This window comes from Ovis aries, chromosome 2 (genome assembly GCF_016772045.2).
Source record: "Ovis aries strain OAR_USU_Benz2616 breed Rambouillet chromosome 2, ARS-UI_Ramb_v3.0, whole genome shotgun sequence".
Classification (NCBI taxonomy): domain Eukaryota; kingdom Metazoa; phylum Chordata; class Mammalia; order Artiodactyla; family Bovidae; genus Ovis; species Ovis aries.
This window is the reverse complement of record NC_056055.1, coordinates 205161411-205178653: the sequence shown is the minus strand read 5'-3', so window position 1 is coordinate 205178653 and position 17243 is coordinate 205161411. Positions and strand designations below refer to the sequence as shown.

At 32.7% G+C, this 17243-nt stretch overlaps 1 protein-coding gene across 4 annotated transcripts in view; it reads right to left on the bottom strand.

The window, feature by feature from the left end:
- NBEAL1 (neurobeachin like 1) overlaps positions 1-17243 on the bottom strand; it is a 158859-nt gene that overhangs the window by 86748 nt on the left and 54868 nt on the right. For 3 of the 4 annotated variants that reach the window (XM_060410266.1, XM_027965108.2, XM_060410265.1), the window contains 8 exons: positions 11519-11602; positions 9475-9573; positions 8803-9383; positions 7763-7895; positions 7034-7153; positions 5776-6079; positions 3010-3095; positions 2144-2233 (listed from right to left, as the gene is read on the bottom strand). In XM_060410266.1, the coding sequence (XP_060266249.1) occupies positions 2144-2233; positions 3010-3095; positions 5776-6079; positions 7034-7153; positions 7763-7895; positions 8803-9383; positions 9475-9573; positions 11519-11602 (1497 nt within the window). Of the gene's footprint in view, positions 1-2143; positions 2234-3009; positions 3096-5775; positions 6080-7033; positions 7154-7762; positions 7896-8802; positions 9384-9474; positions 9574-11518; positions 11603-13968; positions 14056-17243 lie in introns of all 4 variants that reach the window. The other variant, XM_015093498.3, reaches the window with a different exon arrangement.

The window sequence follows — 17243 nt, the reverse complement described above, 5'->3', positions numbered from 1 at the left end:
GGGTTGTATGGTAGTTTTATTTCTAGTTTTTTAAGGAATCTCCATACTGTTTTCCATACTGGCTATATCCATTTACATTCTCACCAACAGTGCAAGAAGGTTCCCTTTTCTCCACACCCTCTCTGGCACTTGTTTGTGGGTTTTTTGATGATGGCCATTCTGACTGGTGTGAGGTGATATTTCATTGTAGTTTTTATTTGCAATTCTCTTAATAAAAAGTGATATTGAGCATCTTTTCCTGTGTTTATTAGCCAGGCCAGAACATTTTTAATGCACCTCTGTTTTCCAAAGTTTACAAATTCAAAAGATAGGCAATCCAAACATGACCCTCTAAGTACATATCATTATCATTAATGATGTAAGAAATACCAACTGTCACAGGCAATAAGGCATAACAAACAGGAGAATAAGTCATGAAAAAACAGAATGTATTTGTATTACAAATATGACTGACTCCTCTAAGTTTACAGAAAAGTGGAGTCAGTGGCTTCAACCTAAGTTCAAAGTGACTATTGTGGATAGCAAAATATATTCAGATATATTCAGTATCTTAGACAAGTTATTTCCCAGGCCTCAGTTTCCACATCTGTAAGATAAAGATAATATTAATTTCCACTCTGTAAAGTTGTTACAAGGATGAGGTAAGCTAACACACGAAAAGTGCTTAGTGCCTGACATACAGCGGGTGCTATGTAAGATTAGACTGCTAAAATGTTCTGAACTGCTATGTATACATAGCTTAAGTCTGTAAACAACCTCTTCCTAGTCTTTGCTTGTTTTTCATATTGATTTTTAAGGGCTCTGTAATCAGTAAACTAGAATTTGGGATGGAAAGCATTTTTTTTCCAGTTGTCATTTAAAATTTTTTGTCTTTGATTTTGCTGCAGTATAAAAGAGCAATAGTCTTTTTTTGATAGTTCTTTCTTTTCGACTTCTGCATAGCTATTTCAAGGCTCAAAGACTGCTTGAATTTCAAGTATAATGTATGACAAATAATCAGCTTTCTCTATATAAGTAATCCATAGAACTGGCCTTATAAAATCAATCTTATAGGTCATCAAAAGTTAACTATGTTAACAGGTAAGAATAAGCGTTATCTCAAAGAGAAAAAAGCTTTATATAACATGAATAACATGAGAATAATACAAATTGATGGATTCATTTTAGCCCAGGAAGAATTATCCTAATGATTTCTATTCATTGAAACAATAAGTTTATATGATTGGTATTAAATGACTAGAAGATAAAAGGGTTTTGTTTTCTTTGCTGATTTACCAGCAAGTTCCAACATAAATGTCTTTGATTTTTATTGTACTTAGGCTATAGTTTCTATTTAATATATCTTTTAAAGAAATTCTATATTTTAGAAATAGGATGTCTCTGACTTTCACATTAGCCCAAATAATCTTTACTAATTTATAATCACTCAGTCAATGATCTTATTGTATATCCCAGGTGCCAGGCACTGCTGGAAAAAGCAGTGGTCCCTCCTTTGAAGTTTTTAAGGACTACTGGAGAATCAAGCAAGCAAATTGTTAACTATTCACCATGATGAGGGAAATAATAAAAACTGCTACAAGTATTCATGAGAAGAAGAGTTAACTCAGTCTTACAAATAAGTAGAGGCCTTTAGACAGAAGCAAAAATACTATATCCAGCTGAGACATAAATATGAGTCACACGAAAAAGGCAAACCAGATGTGATGGCTAGACGGTGTGCTGGAGAAGAGGGAACATTACTCTTTAACCTCAGAGAGGAACGATCTAAGTTTGTTTAAAGCTGATGGACAGGAGACTAGATAAGAAGTGTATGATATAGGAGAAAAGGGATAATCAATGAAGTCTCTGAGGGGTTGAAATCTGTTACATAGTTTCAGGGATTAAATACCTTAAAAATGGAGCAATTAATGAGGGCAGCATATTTTTCTTATGAAAACTGACAGCATAACTTAAAAAGATAACTAAGTTACAAAAAAATTAAATAGTCATTCAACTACTTATTTGTTTATCCTTCAAACTGTTCACTTGCAGATATTTCAAACTGGATTTACTCAGATCAATCTGGGGCTGCTCAAAAGACAAATGCTTTTAAAGGATCAGTCAACTTAGATAATATGCTGCCCAGTGTTCACCATTAACTTACCTTAATGTCCCAGTTTACTACTTTGTTTCCTGTTAACCTTCCATGGAAACAATTAGTAGATAAATCAAGACAGATAGAATTTTTGCAGGCCTAAAAATAAAAGAAAAAGAAGACAAACGGCTAAGCACAATTAAGATAAAACATAACTTTATATATGGAACATTTCATCATAATTTTAAAAGGTATATAGTATACTCAATGATAAGATGCCTACAATATTAAGTTTAGTATTACTATTCTCTGTCTTTCAAAAGAATCAAGGACTAGATTCTAACACACTCACTCATAAAATGCAGGTCATTTCTGCTTGTCATCTGACAGATAAGTTTGAGCTAGAACTTATCATTCACTAATCATATGAGTTAAAATTCTTTCTATTCTAAACCAGTATGTGCAAAACAGATATTTTACTTTTTTTAAAATTCAACATCTTAGTCCCATTAGTACAAAAACTATAATGACAGAAAAATTAAACCACTGACATAAGACACTATTTTCCCTTTTATTACCAACAATTTTAGTTATATTCAAATTAGCTTTTTCTGCTAAACTACTAAAGTTATCTGTTAACTTCCATTAAGGTTCATAAAGCAGGGAACTTCACATTCAGGTTGATTCATTAGTACAAATTCCCACTACAAGCATTCCCATTTATAATACTGGAATGACATAACATCTGAACTCTAGTTGAGAGCTGCAACATAATTTTTACTGCTCCCCATTTTCTTTTAAAAATTAATAATTTTTAATGATAATTCAAGCCCCTTCTTCTCAATTACCCATTGAAATGACAAAAGGAATAAAGATGGAATTTTAGTTCACAACATAGTTACAGCTAGATGAACAGTCTGCATATTTACTCTGACCTTTGCAGTGTAGTGAAGAAGGACGTTACCAGGCAGGTCAGCCATGTCAGACTCTTGAAATTTCCAAGGGCTTAAACAGTTTGGACCTAAAAATTATTTATACACACACACAAACACACACGTATCATTGAATATATATGGCCTCCTCAGTTCTGTGTAATCAGAAAGAAATTTTTAATTAGCTGTTTCAAACTTCTTCTATAATACAGTTAAAACACACTAGCCAAGATGTAATTTATTTTTATATCACCTCCAATTTATCCAACACAAGTAAAGTTGCAGGAGAGGGTTGCTCAATGTCTACTACAGAAAAGAAATTTTATATAGCATCAAAAACTAATATAAAATATAACAAAGCTTATATACTTATTAAAAGTAAAACAATTCAAAACTGTAAGATAAAATGGCAAAACAACTAATCAATAATGTGAATAGTTATTATAGAAATGGAATAACAAATGAGTGGAATAACAAATACAAATAAAAGTTTATTGACTTTACTAACAAAATTTTTTTTAAAAAAGTTAAAACAAGGTTCCAAAACCAATACAACATTGCAATTTTTCTCCAATTAAAAAAAAAAAAATAAAGGTTCCATTTTGTACAATAGAGGAAACAATATTAATCATTCCATCTTAATGCAGCAGTGGTGAGTCTGGTATACTTATTTGCTACTGGTAGACACTGCCAATTGGTATATTCCTTATGGAAACTGATTAGGTAAAATGTAATTAAGAGCCAAAAAATATTCACCCACTTTAAATATTTATCCTGGGAATTATCATAAGCAAATCCACCAAAACATGAAAAAAATTGGTATAGTATTTTATATTTAATATTTGATGTTTTATCAATATTAAAATTATAAACAATCTAAATCATACATAGCGAATTCAGTGAAATATCATGTAGCCATTAAAAATAATTATTTTTAATGATTACTATAAAACATTACTATTTAATGAATACTATAAAACAATTATTTATTATTCATAGGAGTAAAATTTGATGTAGGAAAAACTAAGAGCAAAATCTAAGCTATATAGCTGTAATGACTATACTAAATGATTTATTATTAACTTGGAATTTATTTAAATTAAAGATCAACTTCAAATGTTTTGATGAGTTTTAAAATAATGACAAGGTCCTAATACAAACTGTTAAAGTATGGACAGAGACATTCATCTCAAAACCCCATGTAATCTAAAAAGATATTTTGACAAATACTAAGCTAATTTGTTGATTTAATACACATAACTAGTTGTAGGCTTAACTCCTAAACATTCTACTAAAATACAGATATAATTTTGAAAACAGTTATGATCCAGTAACAACCAGCACGCATCTTTAAAATCAGAGCCAAAAGAAAAAAAAGGCCAAAACAAAAACAGCTTGTAATTTTATCAAAGGACTCTTTATTTAATGCCTTCATGAATTCTTCAGATTATTACTATATAAATTATAAAAAATGACAAGTCTTGAATAAGACTCATGATTTTAGAATCAATTATGTGATTTCTTATACAGACAGACTTACATTTTGTTTCATCAGTGCACTAAATCTGTCAAAAGTATTGGCAGTATCATAGATTGTATTATGCGCCTCCTGTCCAAAATTCCACAATGTGACCGCATTTGAAGATAGGGACTTTAAGGGGTAACTAAGGCCAAATGACATCATAAGAGTCAGACCCTAATTTAATACGGCCTCTTATAAAAAGAGGAAATAATTCCCTGTGAGGACAGCAAGAAGGCAGACACCTACAAGCCAGGAATAGAGGCTTCACAGGAAACCAAGCCTGACGAAAACCTGATCTTAGAATTCTAGCTTCCAGAAACATGAGAAAACAGTGTTTAAACATCCAGTCTGTGGTATTTTGTTATGGCAGACCTAACAGAATAATACAAACAGTATTACTGATGATCTTTGAAATATTTCCCAATGTTTGCTTTATTTATGCCTACCAAAAAAAGGTACGTGCATGCTAAGTCACTTCAGTCACGTGCGACTCTTTGTGACCCTATGGACTGTAGACTGCCAGGCTCCTCTGTCCATGGGATTTTCAAGGCAAGAATACTTGAGTGGGTTGCCATGCCCTCCTCCAGGGGATCTTTCCGACCCAGGTATCGAACCTGCATATCTTAGGTCTCCAGCATTGGCAGGCGGATTCTTTACCACTAGTGTACTATAATTAATTATGATATACAATGTACTTGAAAGTTGTTAAGAGAGTAAATCTTAAACGTTATTAACACACACATTAAAAAATAGTAATTATGGAAGGAGATGAAGATGTTAACTAACTTTATTATGGTAATCATTTTGCAATGTATGTGTGTACCAAATCAGCACATTGCATACCTTAACCTTACATTATATTGTCAAAACCACAATAAAGCCAAAGGGAGTGAATGTATGGTGTGCGATAGGCTTCTCTTTCACTTTCAGCTTCAATCAAAACAAGCACAATTGACCCTTAAATAATATGGGTTTGAACGCGACTGTTTTCAACAGTAAATACTACACTACTACAATTGTGTATCTACAATACAAAACCACACATACAAAGGAACCACATATACAGAGGACCAATTCTAAGTTATACCTGGATTTCTAACTGCATGAAAGGTCGGCACCCCCTAATCCTACAGTTGTTTAAGGGCCAACTGTACACTCTTCAGACAAAATAGATTCCCCAGAGTAAATTTAGGCAACAGGAAAACACTATTTCAATTTAATTAGGCAGTATGATGGTACACGCTCACCTGCTAAATATAATGCCTTCACCTGAGGAGGCTGCAGTGCTTCACAGAAGATGATAACAGACCCCAGCTGACCCTCCAGAGATGTGGGGCATCCCCATTCACTGTCTTGGGTTCCAGCTGATATCAATTTGGTAATCAATTTTGATTTTTCAGTTGTCCCTCCCCAGGAGGCTGAAGACAAAATTCCACCAAACGATGTCCGATGAGGAGTAATAGGAGAAGAAAAAGGTGGATCTGGGATTTGGGATGGTGGGGGAGTGGTGGTTCTTTGCCCAGCCGAACCAATGCAGCAAGAAATAAAAGGCTAAAATAGTAAGAACCAAACAAACGTAATAAATTACACATTTTAAGTAAAACTTCATCCTCATATTTAAAATGAAACTACATAAAATTTAGCACCACACTAAAAAAACAAAGGTTTATTTTTACTGGATCATGATGTGTGTGTGTGTACACATAAGACAACATTACAGATGTTACATTTGGCCTGTGGAATTTGGATGCATTACTTTTAAAACTCACTTTACATCCTTTTGTAAATTTTGAATGTTAATGAATGTATTTTTTAATGATTTTTTTACTGCATTCTAAAATAGAGAAAACCACCTTTCTCCCTTAAAATTTATAAACAAAGAATTACATATCAGTATAATACTGCTAGTTACAGGTTATCCTGAAGTGATCACTGACATAAACAATAAGAAATTACTGGAATCCTAGAAGGACTTGGGAAATAATCTAATCCATTTCACTATCTTCAGAAAAGGCTCTTTCAAAAATATCCAGAAATTCTCAAAGAACTTTCATAATGTTCTGTAAGAATCCCCCCAGTAAATAAATTCTACCTAACTACAATATAAAAATCTAAAGTTTCTTCACTATTTTAAATTCACTGATGGCAAAGAGTCCATCATAATAACCATCTAATTATTTCACATACGTGGAGAGCTTTATTAAATGATCCTTCAGCCTGGTCTAGTCAATTTCTTTGGTTATCCTGTCATGAGCCTTTTTTTCTTCTGAGCATTAATTACATGTGTTTCTTCCCTGAATTGTTTTTCTTTATTATACGATACTCTGACTTCATCTACTGATGACAGGCAAACAGAATTATTACTTATTGTATCTTAGTATATAGAAAATACTAAAACCTAGAGGCACATATTTAGAATAAATAGAACCTTACATATTAAGTTGGAAAAGTGTTCAAGAGTTCACAATCAACTGGTTGCATAAAGAGTAGGTTAGATGTGCTTACTTCATTCATCGCAGGAAATCTCAGAGGGGCAGAGACCTTCTGCTGTCCATTGTCATAGATATAGACAAGGCTCTGACCAAAGGGCCTTTTTCCGGGCATGTGAACAATGGTTATGTTGTGCTGGTAAAGTAAAACATATACTTAAAAAGTAAAAATTGCATTAAGTCCTTGGGATGACAAATGTTTTCAGAGTATTACTACATAACTAGTTCGTGTGAACAGTAAAAGGGTAAGTTTAAGCATAACTAAATTTTGATTAAAATGATGTTGTTACAGTAAATAATAATTTTGCTTGAAGTGCTATAAAAGCACTTCTCAATATTCTAAAAAATCTATACACAACTATAACATAGTACCTCTTCTGCATTTTCCAAGTCTGTGTGCATTCTTTAGAATAATTTTTTCTAATGAGAAGCATTTTATTTTTTAAGAAAAGCAATGGAAATGTATTATTTTTAACAACCTCTGTTCTCATTTAAAATTGAAATTCAAAATCAAATTTGATTCTAGAAAACTTGAAAGAAATCATAACATTTCAACATAATTTTTAGCAGAAAAATTATTACTGCTGAAATTACAATTATTATGACAAATGGTATTAACTCCTTTATAAGTAAAATTTAACATGAACTCTCAAAAACTAGATGACAACACCTGATGTACATGCATCAAATGTGTTTTTTAAAGGAAAGAACCAGGAAGTTAAATGTGGATGCCCTAAAGTCTTACCCAGAGGGAATCACAGAAACTGTGGTCAGGAAGCATAACTGTCGCATATTCTCTTTTCGTGCACACTGCCACAACCAACATACCTGAATGGGTAATAAAAGCTTCAAAGCCCATACCACTTCCTGTAAAAAAGCTAACAAAAATACGTATTATCAGAACTTTTGAAATCAGCTATCCAGTTTTATCATCACTGGGGTACACAAAACTATAACTTCATCATGAATATCTTTATCAAACACACTGTGGCTTACATTCTATTGTCATACCTCATCAATTCCACCTTGCCTCAGAGATGATTTTTAAATCTTTCTTAGGCACAGGTTTAGTTTAGTTAATTATAAAAAGTAGCCTTAGACACAGAATGCCATTAGCAACTGCTAACAAAACTGTAAATTTTAAAATCTTAAAAATTCTTCCATGTGAGATTCAGAAAGCATGAATAAAGGTCTTTAAAAAATCACAAGGCAAGGGTGAAGAATCAAATCAATAAAATTAGAAATGAAAATGGAGAAATCACAACAGACAACATAGAAATACAAAAGATCGTTAAGACACTACTATGAGCAATTACATGTCAATAAAATGGACAACTTAGAAGAAATGGACAAATTCTTAGAAAAGTATAACTTTCCAAAAAAAAAATCACAAGGCATAGTAAAAATTATTAGTTACTGAAATAACAAGTTTGGAAGCACATAGGTTTTCAGGTCCTTCATATAAAGGTATAGTAGCATCCTCAATTGAACAGAGAATTCACCAATCACTTTCAAGTTTACTATTACTTTTTCTTCCACTTTTACAATAATTTTAAGAAGGAACTTTGTGTCCAAATTAGCTTCAGAACTAGCAAAATGTTTGAATGTACAACTATTACTATGAAATAAGCTTAAAATTAAACTGTGTACATCCTGAGGAGAGGCTTCAGATAAATTGTTATATATATAAAAAGTAGAAGCTTTGAAAAGCATTTTCCTGTTGAAGAATCACAGCAGATATTGTTAGGACAGGATCCATTTATATTCCATAACTTTTACCAGTACCTGTATAATTGTTTTCTTTTTCCTCCTTTGTTAGCGTTGCCAAGAGTCAACTGATCCTGATCTAAGCAAAACCAAGCATTGAAAGAAAAGGCAGACCCTGGCCATCTCTGTATGGAAGGCACAGAAATTCCTGCCATACTATGTGACAAATTAAAATACTGAAGAGCGCTCTCTAGACTTTGTTTTCGGGCCATTGTCAGGATTGCTCGAGCTACAGGAGTGGTATAGGGGTGAACAGATTCAGATTCATCCACTCTTAGCAACCTCAGTAGTTGACGGATTTCTTCTGAGCTCACTGACTGACTCCCCAAGGAACCGTGGAGTGCGATCAAGTTCTCAGCACAAGTTCGATGGAGGGAAGAATGGGAATTAAGGGCTTCAATGATTCTAATTCCCATGTTTGCATTGACACAAGTAGTTCGACTCTGCCTGTTAATACAACAGATTTTTTTCAGCCAATCTGAGATGAAGATTTGCAGGTCATGGGATTCTAGCTCTGGAAGCCACTGGATAAGAAGCAAGAGAGGCTGGACATTACTAATGCCCAAAATACCCACTGAAGTGTGGTCACCCTCTACAGCCTGTAAAGCAACATAAGAAACAAAAAATTAGACACCATCTTTGATACAAAGAAAATGGAACTTCTTTTAATAAAGCTAAAAAGAGTCTCACCATATTCATAAGTTCTTTAAGTAGTTCCAGTGGTGGCTGACCCAGTGATTTTAATACTTCAAACATATGTGTATAACCAATTCGTTCTTTAAATACTTCCTAAGGGAGAAGAAATTAATACATCAAAGCAGATAAGACTGAATTTGTTAAAATATTAAAGATGGTGAATAGTATTCATTTAAGTTAATTAACAATATTAAAAAGATCATGAGTTCAATATTTCTGTTTTCTTAAGTTAGATGTCTTCATCTTAAATATCAAGATTCCATATACCTTCTGGAATACAATGTTATAAAATATGTAAAACAATTGGAATTGAAAAAATTGTGTTATAAAACTGTTCTATTACTTGCAGATCCCTTTACTTTCCTCACTTGCTTTGTTATTAGTACAGTACTACTTGAAGTCAAAATAAAAATGGAGAAAAAAATGAGATTTTAGGGATAACAGGAGTCAGCAGCCTCAAAGAACTAAATTAAAGATTCCTGGCAATTTTGAGTGGTGGCCAGAAAAACACTGGGTATGGTTTTCTCTCTGTTCTTTGTATCTAAATAGTCTGAAATATCTGGAGCACAAAGTTCAATTTAATAAGCTCTTAAGTCACATGCATTTCTGAAATAGTGGGCACCCAAAGTCATAAAGTAAACTGTAAAGACAACCAAAAAACCTATCAATAATAAATTGGTTCAGTAAGTTAGGCAAAAATATATACACTTATCATAAAATCAAAAGATTTTCAACACAACAAGCATGACTGGTTAGTTGTCTCTAAAAAGGAGAAATCACTGACTGTGGGCCAAACACAGGAAGAAAATCTCTTTGCCAAAGGCATTTTAAAAAATAATCTTTCAATTTTAAACCATGCAATGCATAACATAGTTTTAAAAATTATATTAAAAAAAGACTTTGACATCATTTCAGATTTAAATTTTATAATACAGTATAGGCAATCCATTATACTCATAAACCAATTACTTAGAACTTAAAAATAATTCTTCCCTTAAGTAACTATTATAAATGGAGATTAGATTCCCATGCCAGCCTATAATAGTTGCCAAAACCTATTCAGTAGTAATTTAGCCATGAGTTATTTATAGTAACACTTATAGGACAGAGTTAGTCTTCTAACAAAAACCAATGGAATGTAAGAAATATGACTCAAAGCATGGCTTAGGGAACAAGGGATCATTCATTTCTAATTCTAAGAAGAATGAAATATATAAGAGATGGCAGATAAGAAAGTAAAATGGTGAAAATAATAGTAGACATTTATGCTTATTAAGCACTTACCATGTGCCTGGCACTCTGCTTACCATTTTACATAGAAGATACCACTAATCCTTAAAAGTACTCAGTGGCAAAACTACTAGCACAAAATCAGTGTAAGTGGACTGCAGGGTAAAGTCAGTGGTAGTGAATGAAAAAGGAAAGAAAATCCTGAGGATCAGTGACTACAAACAAAGAAGCAGAATTTCCAAGGCCATCTGGAAAAACAAGTCCCAAATTGATAGGTCTAGTCACATATGAAAAGTGTTCAAACTGTAGGCAGTCATAAACTGACCAAATAGCGAAAGGGTGATTACTTTATTAATGAACAAAAATTAGGATATAAATTTTAACTCTGTAAATGCATTAATCAAACAATCAATTAAAATGATGCTTTCAACATTTTAACCCCACTGCTCTCTTCCCAATCACTGACTGATGCTGTAAAGCTCCGGAGCTTGCAGCCAGTCCTCAGTGAATAAAAGCACTCCGTCTTTTAAATTATCAGCAAACCCGTGGTGGATTCATGTCAGTGTATGGCAAAACCAATACAGTATTGTAAAAGTAAAATAAAGTAAAAATAAAAATGAAAAAATGAAAATAAAAAATAAATTATCAGCAAAGTGATTCTTATGCAAAAATGAGATATTCTGTGAACTATTTCATTTTATATGTGAAACTATATGTATTATATACTTCATATATTACTTTCGGAATTACATAGTGAAAACTGGTATATCTAAGATGACCTTTTAGAGCTTGAGGACTTATGTTTTACCTTAGCAGCTGGAGATTTGTTCATTACTGCTGTCAAAGCCTGAATAGCTGATACAGCCAAACAGTCCAACTGTCCCTGAAACACCTAGCAGAAAAGGAATAAACAAAAGAAATTAATAAATGTATTCAAGATTTATATTCAGTTAGGAAACCTTTTCTCTGAAAACCTGAAAAAAAATAATTATTTAACATGCAATACATTCCTCTTCCAATGACATGGATTTCTGAAGCAGCAAAACCTGTAAGACAAGTTACATACTTGACAGAAAATAAGCCATGTGTCAAAGAGAATAAGGCTACATTCACTCATTACACTAAAATGTTTTGGGAGGGGAAAAAAAAACACCAAGCTTCATACATGCTTTTTAAAAGTAATGGACAATCTCAAAAGGAAGGGAGGGAAGGCTATCATGATATGTTTTAATTTTCCTTCAAAAATACACTTGAAACTACCTAGGTTAAAATTTCATTAGCAAGTATAATAAGGTGCATAAAACAGTCTTGTCTCTATATTTTCCAAACCCTATGTTATAAATGAATTGGTATGTGCCTATACCAATCTATCAATCACAATTGCAAACAACGTACATCTATTTGTACATAAAATGCAGAATTTGAGGCAGCACAGAAAATGAAGTGTGTACCTATAAGCACTGTCATGTTTTTAGACAGCAATCTTTAATGCCAAAAGCTGTTAAGAAAAAATAAATAAATACCATCTCCATTTTGTCTGTTTAAGCTTCATCAAAAAGAAGAAAGTGAAAGTCATTCAATCGTATCTGACTCTTTGCAATCCCATGGACTATACAGTCCATGGAATTCTCCAGGCCAGAATACTGGAGTGGGTAGAGTTTCCCTTCTCCAGGGGATCTTCCCAACCCTGGGATCGAACCCAGGCCTCCCGCACTGCAAGTGGATTCTTTACGAGCTGAGCCACAAGGGAAGCCCAAGAATACTGGAGTGGGCAGACTATCCCTTCCCCAGGGGATCTTCCCAACCCAGGAATCGAACCACGGTCTCCTGCATTGCAGATGGATTCTTTACCAACTAAGCTATCAGGGAAGCCTCTATAAGAAGAGATGTGTGAAATTTCAGGGTAGTGCATTCAGAGCAAACTGAAAACAAAACCAAAATAGAATATCAATGATATTAAAAAAAACTGAATATGAATGTTAAAGATTGGACTTAGTTGACCACAAAGCACAGTTTGAGGACTAGAAAGTTGTAAAAATTACCAGTCCACGAAATCTACTTTTGGGAAATATGTTACTATGACTGGAAACTCATTATCCCACAAATTGAATTCCCCTCTTTTCCTCCCACTAAAAATGGTGTGGGCAAAAGGGCAATGATTAGATCTTTGTCACTGTAAGCTAACCTCTACCACTTTCAGGCAAGCTATTTAAAGCTGGTATCTTGACTTTTGTGGATGTTGTTTGTTTATTAAGCACTATTGCATAAAATAAACATGGAACAGGTATAATAAATATCATAGTCATTAAACATTCTGCATACAACTAAGTGTGAAAACTACTAGCACAAAGAATTTCATACAACTAAGATTTTGTCTAGACTCTATAGAAGAGGACTAGGCACACAGTGCCTTAATCAGGAATACTAATTGTAAACCTCTAAAAAGATAACTATAACTGATAGAGAAATACAGAAGAGCAGTCTGTAACTGATATTTCACATTCAGAAGAGAAAATAATAGATTATCATGGCTCTTTTTATACCATAGATCTGTATATACATCTGGTCATTAAGGATGTTAATAAAAGACATCAGGTATGTGAGCTCTCTCAGACATTCTAGGAAAGACAAAAAAGCAATTTTTATAGGTAGATTTTTCCAAACTACACTATCTAATGCATAATGAAAACCAAGATGAATTTTATTTTTCTGTCTGATACCTATATACAGTTGAATTTTTAGAAAAGAAAAACATGCTAAATTAAGACTCAAAGAGTTTGGCATCTTCTTCCCTTCCTCCAAGATTTGGGTTGTCCATTGGATTATAATCATTATTTGTCAACAAGAGGCAAAGAATCAAGATATTAAAATTGATCAAACATATTCACGAACAAAGCCCTAGATCCCAATACACCACAATGCTTAGAAAATGAAGCCCCCAAAATATGGAGTCATCACCAGGTGGACAGCATTGAAACTGGGATCCCATTCCTGTACTTTATGTCTCAAACTGAAAAGAAAACACACATACATGCATGGGATACTGTTGACTGTTTATATCCTTCAGCAAGATTTCAATATATTTATCTTTTAGATAAAAGCAATTTTTAATTTTAAAAATAATTTTCAAAAATACTCAAGATTAGAAATAGATACGGTTTGTGTACTTTAAAACATAAGAAGAAAAGTACAGGAACAGGTGCTCCCATTGACTGATTTTGGTCTTCAGCTGATACAAGATGCAGGTTTTGTAGATACCTGGTCCTCATTCATTTCTGTCAGTAATTTGTTGGCAAGGTCTTTCTCGTTCTTGTCTGCCACCTTACTGTTAGCATTTAAAAATAGCTGTTAAAAACAGAGATAAGAATAATGGAGAAAGAAAATTAAATTGTTACCTACAAGTAGAAGCGAAGCTTAAATGGATTGCCATGTCTCTTGAAAATAAATCCAGGAAGCCACTCATGAAGTATACCACTTTAAAATGACAATCGACTATCCATTTTTTCAATGACCAACATATGTGACATAATTAATTATTATTCAGAAACAACAGCAATAATTAAATAATTATTAGGAATACTTAGTTAATTTTCTTGAATTCTTCAAGAATCAGCAAAGAATGACTCAGAAAAGAAGGAAACTGCTACTGAGACAGACTAAAGATACTGTAGTAAATAATGTATAGTAATGGTTCTGTAGCCATGCATGCTTGTGAATTACTATTTAACTTTTAAAAAGGGGTCTTTCTGGCAATACTTCGCAGAGAATCAAATATGCTAATATGTACTTTGACAAGGGAGGTCAGTGTGTAGCATTTCCCAAATTTATGACCACATATTTTGTTAAAAATTTTACAGCAATATTCTCAAAAATCAGGGTTGATTCATGTTGATGTATGGCAGAAACCAACACAACATTGTAAAAGCAATTATCCTTCAATTAAAAATAAATTTTTAAAAATTTACAGCAGTACTCTCCAAAATTATCAAGAGTTAAGCATAATTTATACTATCTTGTATACTAGAAAGAGGGATTAGGAGTATCTATGAATTACATATTTATGAAAAATAACTGTGTTTTCCAAAATATACCTTGATAAGGATGGTACTGCTTTTACACTTTTTGCACATTTTTTAAATGTCCAGCTTAAGAGAAAACAAATGAACTCTCCTATCTGCTTCTGCATTCAGACATTTATAATGTTGTTTTGGTTAAAGTTCAATAAGAAAATTAGCCTCAAAAAGAAACTTTTTTAAGATCAGACTTTGAAGACTCTCTAAAATGGTCTTGGGGATCTCATGATTTGAGAACTGCTCGGTTGAAATATTTACAGTCATTAAAAGTAATCTTTCAAAAAATACATGATGGCCTATGGAAAGATTTATGATATAAAATACTTAAAAGCAGAGCAAAATAACACTCAGTAGTATTCCAATTTTGTAAAGGAAAATACATCTACATTAAAAATATACACAAAAATATTGCTATTATATTTTGTGGTAATTTAAATATTATGCACATATATATGCATTGAAAAAAATATTTAAAATATATTTTAATATTTATTTTTCCTTTGAAACCTCCACACTGTATTTTTCTACAAGATAAATAAAAATCTATATTTTAAAAATAAAAAGAAACTTGTTCAATGTCAAAAGTCATTACGGCAATGTGTGTCCAGAGGTGTGCTTCCCAAAGTCAGGCTTTCAACTTTACCTTTCTGTCTATTCACTCCTAACACTCTTTTCCATAGGTATTCTTTCGTTGTTCCTCTCCTAAATTCTCATTTCTACTAAGACTGTCATGATGATGAATTTCTACGGTAGTTGATTTTAAAGTAGATGTGAAGAAGAAAGAGAAAAAAGTAAAGAAAACAAATTAGATGAGCAAGGCCACAACATCAAAAGCTTTCCAGAATCTTAAGTCCTCAAATGAAACTTTATATACATATGTATACTTTTTAAAAATGATTTCAACTAGCAAAGTACTAAAGTCAGCATAATGGCTTTGCATCCTCTTTGCTGCTAGAAATTTGCCATTCTTTTCTTCACATTAATTTAAATATTTTTGGACAACTTTAAAAAAAATTTTCATAAACTCAAAGCATATCTCCCCTTTCAAAATTCAATATAGTAAAACAAAATAATGCTCAAGTATTTAAAGTTCATCATACCTATTATAAAAGTTAAATATATGATTCCTTGGAAATATATTTAAAATATGCTATAGTATGATGAAACTCATTAGTTTTTACACAAATATTCAAAGAAATTAATGTGTATTTAAACTGGTTGGTGAATGTCACACAAGAAGAGCAAAAAGAAAGCGTAGAAACTGCAGCAGAAAGCCTAAAGATTTCCATGTAATTCATGAATTGTTTATGATACTTTAAACTTTAGTTGACAATGCTTCAAATGGGTATGAATATTTAAATGACAATTGTCTTGATTCTGTATTATTATATAAAAGAATAAATGATTCATTACTTATTTAAAAAAAATTTAAACAGAAATCAATCACATCTGTAGCATCCTATTACACATTTAGGAACTTAAGTTTTCACAAGATGTCAAACATTTTTATACATTCATAAATCATATCACCTATCTCCACCAAATGTTTGTATATACAGTGAATAAAACCTGTAATTCTCTTATTCCTAATACACAGAAAACATTCTTCTACTGACTAAACATTGACTTTAAGTACCAATAATACAGTTAGAAAACCACATGTAACAATGAGCTTAGGGTCAGAATACCTGTGTAAGAAATCCTACCTCCATCATATATTAGCATTAACCATGGACTGGTCAGTTACTCTCTTAGGACATATCTCCTTATTTGTATAAGAAGAGAGTTGGGACAGTTTATTTCCAAGGTTCTCCTTTGTTTTTAAAACTTAAGTCCTTTGGGGATGGACATGTATACCCTGCTATATTTAAAATGGATAACCAAGGACCTACTGTAGAGCGCATTGAACCTTGCACAATGTTATGAGGCAGCCTGAATGGGAGAGGAATTTAGGGGAGAATGGATACATGCATATGTATGGCTGAGTACTTTTGCTCTTCACCTTAAACTATCACAACACTGTCAATTGGCTATATCCCAATACACCATGGATCATAGCCTTATCATGGTGAAGGGGCTTGGGTAACTCAATGAAGCTATGAGCTATTTACTTTTTACAAAAAAAAAAAAATAATAACTTAATGACTCTAATGTTTAGTGAGGAATCTACACAGATTCTGACTAGAATATTCCACAAATAAAGAATACTGCCAGGATAAAAGGCTCAGGTCCCAAAACCTAGCTTTCCTCTCCAAAATGGGTTTCTTCTCAAAAGCAAAATGTGTGATAAATAGCATCAAAGTGAAAGTGAAAGTCAGTCGTGTCCGACTCTTTGTGACCCCCACAGACTATACAGTCCATGGAATTATCCAGGCCAGAATACTGGAGTGGGTAGCCTTTTCCTTCTCCAGGGGATCTTCCCAACCCAGGGATTGAACCCAGGTCTCCCACATTGCAGGT